This window comes from Callorhinchus milii, unplaced genomic scaffold (genome assembly GCF_018977255.1).
Source record: "Callorhinchus milii isolate IMCB2004 unplaced genomic scaffold, IMCB_Cmil_1.0 Scaffold31, whole genome shotgun sequence".
NCBI classification, from domain to species: Eukaryota; Metazoa; Chordata; class Chondrichthyes; order Chimaeriformes; family Callorhinchidae; genus Callorhinchus; species Callorhinchus milii.
Genome location: NW_024704772.1, coordinates 3,637,980 through 3,651,746, shown reverse-complemented (window position 1 = coordinate 3,651,746; position 13,767 = coordinate 3,637,980). Strand labels below are relative to the sequence as shown.

Genomic DNA, 13,767 nt, shown 5'->3' with positions numbered 1-13,767 from the left:
CTTGGAGAAGCCAGAGCCGGCTGAGTGGAGGGAACGGGCGGGTTGGTAGGAGGTTAGGAGGTCGCAGAGGAAGGGTGGGGCGAGGCCATGGAGGGCTTTATAGGTGAGGACCAGGATCTTGAACTGGATCCCCTGAAGGATAGGGAGCCAATGGAGTCAGGCGAGAGTGGGGAGATGGGGCACAGAGTTTGGTGCGGAAGAGGACACGGGCTGCAGAGTTGTGGATTATCTGCAGTCTGTGGAGGGAGAAGCTAAGGCATCACTCTACTTCTGCCTTGCCTGGTTCCCACTTCTCTTTCCCTGGTCCTTTTTACATCTCCTTTCACTTCATCACTTATTTCTGCTTTCTCTCTTCCACTCGGTCACTGAAAGGCTTTGGCCCTGCCTGGTGTGAGGCTGTACTGCAATGTACTACATTGGAGACTCCCACATATTACAGTACGGTTTATTCTTTATCCTGGAAGAGCCTTGTAAGTTCCCTTAAACAGTAATCAAATGACAAATCAAAATAGCTGTGTGAGTCCATAGTAACAGACACCTGATATCTACACTTTATCCTCACTTTTTTTAATCCACAATGGTCGGTCCCAGTTGTAGGTGGCAGGCTTTACTGTGTGTATATAATGAGATAGAATCTACGCTTATCACATCTTTCACATTGTGTGTGCGGTGGGGGGAGAAACGTCTCAAAGTTCTTGACAATTTGGCTGGGAGCCGAGGGAGGGTGTGGGCAGGGGAAACATGACCTCTTGACATGAAAAGTGTTAGTGGAGCAGCTAGCGCTAGCAATGGCTAAATGGCTTCCACTTGCTCTGCAATGCCTACGAATGACTCTTTTCTAATTTTTTAGAGAAGCCTAACTTGCAAGTGACCGGATCTATTTATTCCCTTTCAGGCTGACTTTGCCGTTGAGGCTTTGGCCAAAGCCACTTACGAGCGTCTCTTCCGCTGGCTGGTTTTTCGCATCAACAAAGCTCTGGACAGAACCAAGCGTCAGGGCGCCTCCTTCGTGGGTATTCTGGATATCGCCGGCTTTGAGATCTTTGAGGTACTTTGTTTGGAATTGTATATGCTTCTTCCCATGGGTAGATTGTGCCGCCATGTTTGCCTACAAATACAGTCACTGCAGTTCACAGTAATTCCTGTGAAATGCTTTGGGGTGTCCTTCCGACGTGATAAGGCGCTTTATCAAATGCAAGGGATATTATTATTGATATAGTACAGGTCCTGACATCCAAGGAACTGCAACAGACGCTCTGACCATAGCTAAATACACTATACTCGTTAACCTGTGTGTAACCTTCCTCTCATTGCTCCCTCTTTACTAACTTCTCCTCCTGTCTGTTTGTAGCTGAACTCCTTCGAGCAGCTGTGCATCAACTACACCAATGAGAAGCTGCAGCAGCTGTTCAACCACACCATGTTCATCCTGGAGCAGGAGGAGTACCAGCGTGAGGGCATCGAGTGGAACTTCATTGACTTTGGCCTTGACTTGCAACCTTGCATTGACCTCATCGAAAAGCCGGTAAAGACCTCTTGCTCACAGTCCACACTGTCCACGTGGGGGTGGGGAGGGATGTCTCCTTGGGGCTTAAATTGGCAACAAGCTCGCAACAAAAGGTGGAAATCGAGCCCACCCTCTATTGCGTTCTCCGGGTTCCTGAGCCAGGAGGGGCCGCAGTATCCCAGGACACTCACTGCTGATGACAGCACAGCCCAGCCTGGCTCATCGGCAGAATCTGTAAAAGGCCGACCAGTCACTGGAGGTAGGGAATCCTCCCCCTCAGCTCCTGTTAACCCTGCAGCCAAAGCCCTAACGGATAGGGTGGGCTTAGATGGACATACAGTGGGAAAGCTGGCCAGACAGCGCTCTCAATGGCCAAGCTATGTGGTTTTAGCTATTTAAACCCCAACAGGATGAGCAAGAGAAGACTTGATGTCTGTTAGATGCTCTGTAAGAAAGCAGGTTTTGAGTTCGATTCCTGGGCAGGATGAAACCATAGGCAAGTTTCCTTACTCCACACACATGCCTGTTTACCAGCAGTTAGTAGGAACCCGCTTGTTAGTCTATTGGCAGATTGCTTTACCGGGGGTAATAATCCCTTCAAAAAATGTTTAAGTTATTTGGTCACTCAATCCATGACTGTTTATGGCACGCTGCTGCGCGTAATTAATTGGCTGCTGCGTTTCCTCCACAAGGTATACAGTGAATTCACTTTGCAGCGTATTCTGTGAAGCTCTTTGAGATGCCTCAATGAGGTGATAAGGTACTGTATCAAATGTAAGTTATTATTTTCTCTCTCAGGCCAGTCCTCCTGGTATCCTGGCTCTGCTGGACGAGGAGTGCTGGTTTCCTAAAGCCACTGACAAGAGCTTTGTTGAAAAAGTGCTGCAAGAGCTGGGAAACCACCCCAAGTTCCAGAAACCCAAGCAGCTCAAGGACAAAGCGGACCTGTCCATCTTTCACTACGCTGGCAAGGTAAACTGGGCTGTCATTGACTCACTAACAGTGCTTTGTAATGCAAGTTAGTGATGAGTTCACCAGCGCTGGGCTATAACCCCAGGAGAGGAAATAATTTGAGGAAGTGTTTCAGTGTTGAGTTCCATATTACAAGGACTTTTCAGCACCAAAACATACCTCTTTGACCGTACGTTTGGTCTCTTTCCCCTCCTCATCCCACTCTGCTCCGTTGCCAGATTAAGTCGTTGCCCAGCCAGATTAAGGATTTTTGGGACGTCCTAAGTATATAAGAATAAATTATGTTGTATATTCTCCCATCGCGTCTCACACTACTGCCTCTAGTTTTAATTTACCTGTTTTGTTAATTCCACTTTCCAGCACTACCATGTCCCTTCAGATCTTACTATTCAGGTGCTTATCCAGGTCCCTTTTCAGTGATTATATTGATTTTATTGGCACTCGGAATGAATTCAACAACCTAACAACTCTCTCCCATGATTCTGCTAACAATTCTGAGTCTACGCACCCTTGTCACCAATTCCACTCCTAAGCTTAACTCTTAACTACCCCGTTGTGCCCTTCAGCATATTGATCACTGATCATACGTCCTTTCAATCTCCTCCACTCTGGGCTGGATGGATGGGGGTGGTGGAACAGGATCTTCCTCAATCCCTTTGTCACACCCCCTTCTTATTTATCTATAAATACCACTTTAAGACCTACTTCTTCAACCGTGTCTATGGTCACCATCTCCTCCTCCATCACTCGGTGTCCGATGCTGTCACTGTGCAGCGCTCAGACACAATCCTGTGTGGCGGGCTTTAGATAACTGCTGATTGTTGCTGCTGTAACACATCTCCCTCTGCAATCCAGGTGGACTACAAAGCTTCCGCATGGCTTATGAAGAACATGGACCCCCTGAATGATAACATTGCCACCTTACTGCACCAGTCCACTGATAAGTTTGTGGCTGAACTCTGGAGGGACGGTATGTTACCTTTGTCTTGGTTTAGCTGCATTTTGTATTCTCATTGCAAGGAGTTTAGTCAAATAAAATTGGTTAACGTGATTCTTTTCAAGAAACATAGAGCACTTCAGTTTAGAGCTGGATCCAACCTCCCTTTTAAGAACTTTATTATTTGCCCATTTATGTTTTGGATGCCAGAAATGTGTATTTTTGAACAAACTTTTTATGGTAGAGGAGATAAAGAATCAGGCTGGAAAATAAAATCTAAAGTCCTAAGGTGACTTGGCCAGTGCCTCCCCTCTTTCTTCCTTTATAATACCTGTGGTGTAGTGGTTAGAGCACTCGCCTTGCAAGCGAGAGGACTCGTGTTCGATTCCCGGACAGAGCGAAACGTTGAGCAAGTTCCTTACTCCACAAACATGCCTCTGTTTACCTAGCAGTAAAGGAACTCACTTGTTAGTCGATTGGTGGATCGCTTTCTGGAGGTAATACCCCACCTCTCCCCCAAAATGGTGACAAAATCCACGACTGTTTGTCGGACACTGTTGTGCACAATTGGCTGTCGTGTTTCGCCCACAAATACAAAGTCAATTTGAACGTCACAGTGTATCCTGTGAAGAGCTTTCGGAAGTCTCAATGAGGTGATAAGGCGCTGTATCAAATGCAAGGATTATTATGTTTCGGATCCCGGATTGAGATGTGCTTTCAATTTTTTTAAAAAAGGTATTCCATCCAATAACCTATTCATCTTCCCCTGTTCAAATGAGCATTGATCCAATATAGCTGACTAAATTCCTTGCAGGGTTTCATTGTTTGCACTGTGCTTATTATTACCTCTATGATGTTCCCTTTGGCTTCTCTCATCCTCCTGATCCCAACCTGGGCACCAATTCTCAGTCAAGTAGATACGCTGTGACTTGCTCCCAGGCCTCCACCTGCCTGTATTTACTCCTCTTCCTTTCCCCTGTGGACATACCCAGCCTCTGCTCAGTGCTGGTGTCCTCTCCACTGATTGCGAAGCAGTTTAATGCAGTAAAACTTACACAAGTCGTATCATTTAGTATGGCTGACGCAAAATCCTGAGTTGCAGGAAAACCGTAGGAGTCGTAGAAAATCAGAATTAATCAATAATCAACCGTGCACAGATGTAATTTAATGCACCCGTTAAATAATGCATGTGGTGACAGGTCAAGACTACGTTTCCCAAGCTTCAATGCGTCCTGACCCATCACTGCACATGCGCTTACTGGAAAACGTTGGGATCACATTGAATAGCTGAATATTAGGTTCTTCTGCTCATGGGTCAACGGGTCAGGACGTCATTTCCCGTGATTCAAGGCCTCTGGTAAGTGCGGGAATAATGGGAGTGAGGGAGTGGTTTTACAACTTAGAAGTTGAGTAGCGCAAAGAAATCAAGTAGTTTTGATAGGAAACTGAATGGGACTCGGTGACTACACAACTTAAGTGTCTACGATTTATAAAGCTAAGACTTGTGCGAGTTTTACTCTATATAAATACCCAAAGCCATTCTGCTGTCCATTCTCGTTGCTATGAAAACTTACACACTGGTCTTTCTTTCTTTTTTGTCTTGTTGATGTCTCTCTGTGTGTGTTGCAGAGATAAAAAGCTTTCAGCGAGCCTATTTCTATATACGCTTTCCTATTCTACATCTAGAACCAGGTGATGTGAGCCAGGAGGTTGTGATAGTGTCGTAGATTGAAGCCTCCGAGACTTGAATGCTCATCTTTCCTCTCCATTCCTGCTTCTGTGGTTTCTTTCCAATCCTCCCTTGGCTTCCAGTTAACGCAGGGCAGCCATTTCACCACTGCCTCATTCTCAAGCCGCCCTGGTACCAGATGACCCACTAGTAAGCAAAATGCACTTGTGTGGAAAATGTTGAAACTAACTTGCGACCTTAACCGTTTTCTATTCAGAGAATTTTCTCTGTTGTTCAGTACTTAGACTAGACTGAAATTTCATAAACGTAACCACAGCTTTCAGTAGAGGCTTTGACTGCACTTTATTAGGGTGTGTAATGAGGTATTCACTAAATAATCCTTATTTGGTGTTACACATAAAATATAGTCAATTCACTTTGCAGTATATTCTCTGAAGCACTTTGAGGCGTCTCAACGACATGTATCAAATGCAAGGATTATTATAGTTAATCCTTACATTTGATATCGTGCTATTCATGTCAGGAAGACGGCTCAAAGTTCCCTACAACAACAACAACAACAACGACAAGATTCCATTTATTGAGCGCCTTTCACGTCGGGAGGACGTCCCAAGGCTCTGTACAGTTGGGTCAGGACCCGAGCAAGGGGGAAATGGTCAGGGTGAGGGGAGGGAAGGGAGGGAGTGAGGAGGGGGGGAATGGTCAGGGGGAGGGGAGGGAGGGAGCGAGGAGGGGGGAAATGGTCAGGGTGAGGGGAGGGAAGGGAGGGAGCGAGGAGGGGTAGAGAGTCGAGAGGGGAGCTGAAGGCACGGTTAAAGAGAAAGGTCTTGAGACCGGCCTTGAAGGAGGAAAGGGAGGAAGCGGCGGAGGCACTGGGGAATAGAGTTCCAGAGCCTCGGGGCTGAGAGGCTGAAGGCCCGGCCACCGATGGTAGGGCGGTTGGGGCGGGGGATGTGGAGCAGACCGGAGCCAGAGGAACGGAGGGTACGGGCAGGTAGGTAGGTCGGAGAGGTAGGAGGGAGCGAGGCCGTGAATGGCCTTGTAGGTGAGGGTGAGGATCTTGAATTCGATCCTCTGGGGGATGGGGAGCCAGTGGAGGCGAGCGAGGGCGAGGGTGGGAGTGAGGGTGGGAGCGAGGGTGAGGTTGAGGGCGAGGGTGGGAGTGATGTGGCCGCGGTGTCTGGTGCGGGACAGTACACGAGCTGCAGAGTTCTGAATGACCTGCAGTGTGGAGGAAGGGCTGGGAAGGCCGGCGAGGAGAGAGTTCCCATAGTCCGGCCTTGAGGTGATAAAGGCGTGGACCAGGGTTTCAGCCGCGTGAGGGGTGAGGTAGTGCCGTAGTCTGGCGACATTCCGGAGGTGATGGAAGGCGGTGCCAGTTGTGGTGCGGATATGAGGGAGAAAGGACAGCTCAGGGTCGAACAGAACCCCGAGGTTCCTGATGGCTTTGAGAGGTGGAGAGTGCGGCCTTGGATGCTGATGCTGTCAGCGCCTGCGTTGCGGAGGCGCTGACGTGAGCCAATCAGGAGGGCCTCAGTTTTGCGCACGTTGAGCTGGAGAAAGTTGTCTCTCGTCCAGGACTCGATGTCGGACAAGACTGTTCTAGTGCAAGGAATTTGCACCAATGCTGTCTGCATGTGCGAGCAGCCTGAGTTAGAACCGTAGAAATTTACAGCACAGCAGAAGGCCGTTTGGCCCTTGGTGTCTGTGCAGGATCCCTCAAGAGCAATCCTATCAGTCCCACTTCCCTGCCCTGTCCACACACCCAGTGCAGTGCTGGGACACTTTCACTCTGAAATAAACTAGAGCTGGCCACCCGTCTCTCACTGCCAACAATTGCATCCCTTCATTTTGCTACGAAAGATTTGATGTGAGATTCTTAAGCGGCATGCAGGCGTTTCCTTATTTGTTGCATTCAGGATTGCCGCATGGCATACTTTTTGCGAGCATGTTCTGCTTTTGATGCTCACACAACTAATACTCTCCGGCCTGGACAGGCACTGTGGGACAGAGCTCATACAGCAAACATTGAAGTTCACAGATCTAGCCATGTCCTGGGAGGGAATCTAGTTTCTCACAAATTCCCTGCGTAGTTGTACTACGTTGAATGTGTTTAAGGTTAGGAATTGCAGAAGGATGGTTGAGCCCAACTCTTCTCACATCTCTCTCACCCTATAGGTACATCTGTTAGGAATTTCACTGGAACAATCTTGTTCCCCATGAGACATGGAGGGTTGTAAAGATTGGATGCACTGTGCCGTCTATAATGTGAATACCCCATTATAGGCTGCACAGTCAACAATTACTTGCATTTATATAGGACTTTTGAGAGTAGCATCTCAAAATGCTTACCAATGGCAGAGATGGACAGAGGCCTCATCAATTGGGATATAGATGAACACTTGGAAGTATGGGAATTAAATGATGGAGAAAAGGCAGGAAAATGGAATGAAAAGATCTGTGATCGGATAAACTGGTGGAGTAGGTTCATCAATAGCTCTCTTCCCTTTGATGGGTAATATGCTGAGCAGGACAGGATTTGCAAGCAAACCTCGAATCAGATTTATTTATCTAACAAATCAAATGCTAGCAAGTCTCTAAAATTAATGTGAACAGCAGAACCACATTGTTTTATATTTGGAGTGAGAGGTGTTTGAGGATAGTGAGGGCAATTTCAGTTTCCACAGATGAGTGCTCTAACTCGCTTTGAGTTAATAATAATCCTGGCATTTGGAACAGTGCCTTTCACACTGGGAGGACATCCCAAAGTATTTTGCTGGATTTGCTGTAAAGTGGAGTGACTGTGTGTTGGAGCAGATTACGTTGACGGTTTGGTGTCGAGCGGCAGGGAGGGGGTTCGAAGAGATAAGATTTGAGGCAAGACAAAGACAGAAAGGGACTGAGTGAGGGAAGGAGGGAGTCTCAGAGGTTAGGGTGATGATGGGGAGGGAGTGCAACAAGCCTGACTTAGCTGACCAGAGGAAGAGGGCAGGTGGTATTGTGTGTGGTATTGTACTGCACAGGCATGGGATCAAACGAGTTGAGCACAGAAGTATTAATACAATTTGGAGACCGTGGGGCTATCACAATGTAGCTTTAGCTGAACTAAGCTTTAGCTAAACCCCAAACTAAAGGTTCTCTCAATTGAAGAACTTGGATTCTTAACCCTCGACTCTCTGGAAGCGCTCTGGTTGGTCGAGTCCATCACGGAAAGTGGTACAGAACTCTGGGATTGGGTTCCTCCTGTTCCAACAAAAGACCATTGCGTTTTCCACACAGGCTGCATTGAGTGTGTCTACATCCCAAAAGGCACTCGTGAACTGATGACAAGTATTTCAGCTGTCATGTTTATGTACCCTGGCCCGCCCCCCCAGCCCCCTCCATAAAGTGCATCAGAATGTCAGCCTTACCACCAAACAGTAAACCACATCAGGACCTGGTGTTTAGTCCGAGCTGCACTACACCTTGCAGAGTGATTCTGCATGGGACAGAGCTTGGTGTGTGTCAAAGCTCACAGAGTGGCTACTTGCTGAGGTTTATATTGATGAAGGCCATGCAAAAGTTCGGTGTGGGTGGGGGAGCTTGTTAGGGGTTCAGTTTGGATGCCTGATTTAGCTTTAAACTGAGATTTTCTGCCCATTTCAGACTCACATTTTGTTGATGAGTTGCCTGTTTAGCAATTCATCCAAAACTTAATGGGTAGGGGGTGGGGGTGCGGGGGTAAACTTGCCAGGCACCGGAAGTCCATCTCCCCTCACATTCGGAGACCACCTATCTCTTCTAACCGTTTTCGCTCTCAGATCAGCAGCAATGATGAGCCTTGAAATGCGAAGTGTTGACGTAAAGAGCACTTACACCCAGATTCTCTACCTGTTGTAGTGCATGAATCAGGATATGGTTTAGTGAATTGTCTGCCCCTCCTGGTTATGTTCATTCCAGCCTCATCCTTACTGCTTAGAAATTATAGCTGAGGCTGTAGTGCCTTTGTGTATCCTACATTGGTGTGAATAGAAAAGTGGACTTCCTTCATTCAGCAAAGTATTTGTATTGAAGGAGAAATGTCCTTTAATTCAGTAAAACACACACTGAAGGCCCAAAAGACTTTTGCTTGTCTTGATTCCAAAACCCCAAGAATGTCCAGAGGTGGACAATATGCCCTTCTCCGTCAGTTACATGACATCTCACTTGCCAGATGCCATTAGCTGCCTATCCCAGTTCCCCACTAACTTTGCTATCTGCCTTGTATTGAACTTAATCTCCCAACGAATGGTCATTTCTCCCGCATCTGTGTTCCTTGCCACCTTTCCCATCGATTGCATATCCACCTCGTGGTTTGACTCAATCATTGCTTATTCATTTACCTTCAGCTTGCCTGCATTTCCTCAGCCCTTTGAATTCACTCAGTACCTTTTGGATGCCATCATTCTTCCCTTACTTATTCCATGGTCTCCCAATATCCATTAAATCCCCACCAGAAAATCCACAACCAGTCTCTGTTCCCTCACCTAGAACCTCTGTTGCCTCAGTCCACTCTCTTCCTATCGCCTAGCTAGCGAGCTGTTCATCATTAATTCCACAAAACCTTGAGAAACATTAAACTCAAATGTTTCAGTAACTTCCTTCTGTATTTCAGTTGCTTCATGTGCACCTGCTCTCTGCCCAAGAGAGAACTCTGCCCTTATTAAATAGTTTGCACCATCATTCTGTGAACCCTTTTTAGATATTCAGTCTGTTTTTATTTGCTGAGTCAAAGCTTGTGTCTTTTGTATGAGTTTCATTAAAGGAAATGGTAATTTGAGTTTAAAGGTCTGTCCCATGAAGGATTCAAATCTTCCTTGCTCTTTCTTTAAATTGTGTATGTCTTCCCATGACCCTTCAGCCCATTTCCTCGCCCACACAGTTCTTGAAGGAAATCCCAGTGGCTTTGAAACACTACCTGTGTAGGATACTCAAATCGTGTTGCACATTTTCAGGCTCTTATTGCTGCTTGCTGCCACTTCTCATGTCTGTTCTCCTCCTCTTCCACACCATGTCTCCTGCCCGCAGTCTGGTGGAGCTTTTAACCCTTCAGTAACCAGCTTGCATCAACTGTTTCCCCAGTGGACCACATTGTCGGCCTGGACCAGGTGACAGAGATGGCCCAGAGAGCTATCCCTGGAGCGTTCAAGACCAGGAAAGGCATGTTCCGCACTGTGGGGCAGCTGTACAAGGAGCAGCTGTCCAAACTAATGACTACACTGAGGAACACCAATCCCAACTTTGTGCGCTGCATTATCCCAAACCACGAGAAGAAGGTGAGAGCAACCGGACTCCAGCATTGCCACATATTGTAATCAGCCATCCATCAGTTACTGTGGATTCAGTCCCACATCCCACACCTACAGTATCTGCTGACACTCTAGTGCTGATGGTTGGAGGTGCCGATCTTCGGATGAGATATTAAACCAGGATCTGTCTGTCCAGGGGAATGTTAAAGATCCCGCGGAATTGTTCAAAAAGAGAAGGGAGTTTCTCTCTCCCAGTCTCTTGGCTAAAAATCTGTCAAATAAAATTGGTCACTCACTTTGTGGCTGTTTGCAGATTGAACGATTTCTGAGATTGATCCTGTGGATGAGTGGTTTGGCCTATGAGTAAACCCTGGAGGAAAAAGTGTCACCACTGGTGGAACCTTTTTTTCCAATGGAACAAATTGTAGAATTCCCTGTCAGGACTTTGGTTGAGACAGAATCCATATTAGATTTTGATAAATTCATAAGGAATGTGGGGATTTGGGGAAAGGCAGGTAAATGGGGCTGAAATGATCGCTGTTTTAAGAGAGCCAGCACAGACATCAGGCCGAATGGCCATGTTCTGTGGTTCTGAATGTTTTCGGTGTCATTTCCTGATGTATGTGATTTGCCTTTGCAGTCTGGAAAGCTGGAAGCTCACCTTGTTCTAGACCAGCTGCGATGTAATGGTGTCCTTGAGGGAATCCGTATCTGCAGACAGGGATTTCCCAACAGGATCGTCTTTCAGGAATTCCGTCAAAGGTAACGCCCTCTTTTAACGGCTCTATTTCTATGAACTCGCATATATATGAGCTGAATTACGAAAAAGTGAATGTGCTTCAGCTTTTGTCACCAACTTGGGGAACAATAACAATAATAATAATAATAATCCTTGCATTTGATACAGCGCTTTTCACGTCGGGAGGACGTCCCAAAGCGCTTCACAGAATATACTGTAAAGTGAATTGACTGTATATTTGTGGGCGAACGCGGCAGCCAATTGCGCACAGCAATGTCCCACAAACAGTCGTGGATTGAAAATGACCAATTTATTACTGTTTTTGATTTTGGAGGATTATTATTAGGCTCTGTGTGGGGTAAGGAAACTTGCCCAAGGTTTCGCCCTCTGCCGGGAATTGAACTCCGGTCTCTCCCTTGCAAAGCGAGTGCTCTAACCACTGAGCTACAGGACTCCACGTTCCATTTAACCCGTTCAAACCACAAATGACTTCACCTTCATGGTAGCAGTGAGCTGTCTGACTGTGATGTACTATTAATGCCCCCCCCCCCCCCCCCGTGCCTTAAAAGCCCTCGTCAACCTTGTTGGCCGCACTTTCGGTCCCCACCCTCTACAGCTCCAGGCTGCCCAGCCAGAAGTGCGATGCACTTTGAGACGTCCTCCTGATGTGAACGGCACTGTATAAATGTGAATAGTATAGTAATCTGTAAACCCATTCTTTTACAGATATGAAATCCTTACTCCCAATGCAATTCCAAAAGGCTTTATGGATGGGAAGCAAGCTTGTGTGCTTATGGTATGTACTTGGAGACGCTTTGAAAGGTGTTGACATTCCAGGTACTGTATCGTATCAAATGCAAGCGATGTTGTTCAACGTATTTACATCCCTCACCCTCTCTGTTGCGTAGATCAGAGCCCTGGAGTTGGATCCGAACCTGTACCGCATCGGACAGAGTAAAGTCTTCTTTCGCGCCGGAGTCCTCGCTCATCTTGAGGAGGAGAGAGACTTGAAGATCACAGACGTCATCATTCAGTTTCAAGCCTTGTGCAGAGGCTATCTGGCCAGAAAGTAAGACAGCTATTAAAACTCTTTCTTCACACTTGTACAATGGTTTCATTCTTGTAGACCCTTCTCCAATGTCTCTACTGCATGCACTTCTCTCCCTGTTCTGGGGTCTTTGATGGCACAAGATTGCGCCCGTGAAACACTTTGAGACAAAAGGGTTATTATCAGAATATATTTCAGTTGTGGAATATAACCTGTTCTCAGCCACTCCAGTTGTTGAGAACCATTATTAATAGCTCTACTGAATCAACCTTGGGGACTGACTGACTGTACAAGGAATGCAGAGGGCTAAACCCTGAGTGGTCCCTGTTTGCCCATGGGCGCTGAGCTGTGATGTGCCTCTTGTTACAGGGCATTTGCCAAGCGACAGCAGCAACTGACTGCCATGAAGGTGATCCAGAGGAACTGTGCTGCCTACCTCAAACTGCGCAATTGGCAATGGTGGAGACTGTTCACTAAGGCAAGTCTGGTATCCAACCCTCCCTCCCTCACTCACTCAGGCATGTTTAATATCTAACTCATTCACTTGTTTGTTGAGGCACACTCATTGAAACTGATTGAGAGTTTGGTGGAGGTATTTAGATATGGAAGGCACATAGCAGGGTAGCAAGAGCCAAGGTATTTTGTTTACTTGGGGACTAGGTGGCAAGTTGGGGAGGACAAGCTTGCAGGGCTGTGGGAAGAGAGAGGGGTAGTGGGATTGAATTGGCTAGATCTTCAAAGAGCTGGCACAGACACAATAGGCCGAATGGCCTCCTTCTGTGCTGTATGACTCTTCCAAGTGGTCAGGACTTCATTTCACAGAGGGCTAGAAGGGTTTGTAATTTAATACAAGTGTCTGAGGACTGATCAACAGAATCGTTCAAAGGGGAACGTGATAGGCAGCTGAGCAGAAAATGTATTGAAGGATGTGTGTGGGAGAGAGATGAACAGTGGGATAACATACAGAGAAGACACGCTGGGTCGGGAGGTCTGCCTCTGTCCTGAAACCTTTGCTAACTATCCTGTAACTCACGCAGGTGAAACCACTGCTGCAAGTGAGCCGACAAGAGGAGGAAATGATGGCCAAAGAGGACGAGCTGACCAAAACCAAGGAGAGGCAAATGCAGACGGAGCAGAAACTGGTGGAGATGGAGGACAAGCAGTCTCAGGTGTGTGACTCGCCTCCATGCCACTAGGCTACTGATATACCGTGAAGAGGCTAACCTGGAACGCTACCTGCTGGTGTCTCTCAAACTCAGCCACTGTTAAGCACTCCACTGCTATCCTGTATGAATATCGGGCACTATGTAAATACAAATTGTTTGTATTCCCCACCCCCCTGCCGCCGCCATTGGCGGTTTGGCCTTCAGCCTCTCTGCCCGTACTCTTTGGAACTCCATCTCACAGTCCCTTGGCTTCATCCCCTTCCTTGCCTCCTTCAAGGCTCATCTCACGATCCTCCTCTTCGACCGTGCCTTCGATCACCCTCCCTGCCCTCCACCCCTCCTGATCCCAACCCCCAACTGGGATCCAAATACCTGACTGTCTGGAGCTTTGGGAAGTTCTCCCGACAAATAGTTGTTACAGTCAATCAACTTCACAGCATA

The 13,767-nt window shown here is 47.1% G+C and overlaps 1 protein-coding gene across 1 annotated transcript in view; it reads left to right on the top strand.

Moving 5' to 3' along the window:
- LOC103189672 (myosin-9) overlaps positions 1-13,767 on the top strand; it is a 123,075-nt gene that overhangs the window by 68,481 nt on the left and 40,827 nt on the right. Inside the window, exons 13-22 of the mRNA XM_042344948.1 lie at positions 896-1,048; positions 1,352-1,525; positions 2,306-2,479; positions 3,335-3,449; positions 10,207-10,400; positions 11,014-11,135; positions 11,839-11,908; positions 12,021-12,181; positions 12,530-12,638; positions 13,198-13,329. Of these exons, the coding sequence (XP_042200882.1) occupies positions 896-1,048; positions 1,352-1,525; positions 2,306-2,479; positions 3,335-3,449; positions 10,207-10,400; positions 11,014-11,135; positions 11,839-11,908; positions 12,021-12,181; positions 12,530-12,638; positions 13,198-13,329 (1,404 nt within the window). The remainder of the gene's footprint in view (positions 1-895; positions 1,049-1,351; positions 1,526-2,305; positions 2,480-3,334; positions 3,450-10,206; positions 10,401-11,013; positions 11,136-11,838; positions 11,909-12,020; positions 12,182-12,529; positions 12,639-13,197; positions 13,330-13,767) is intronic.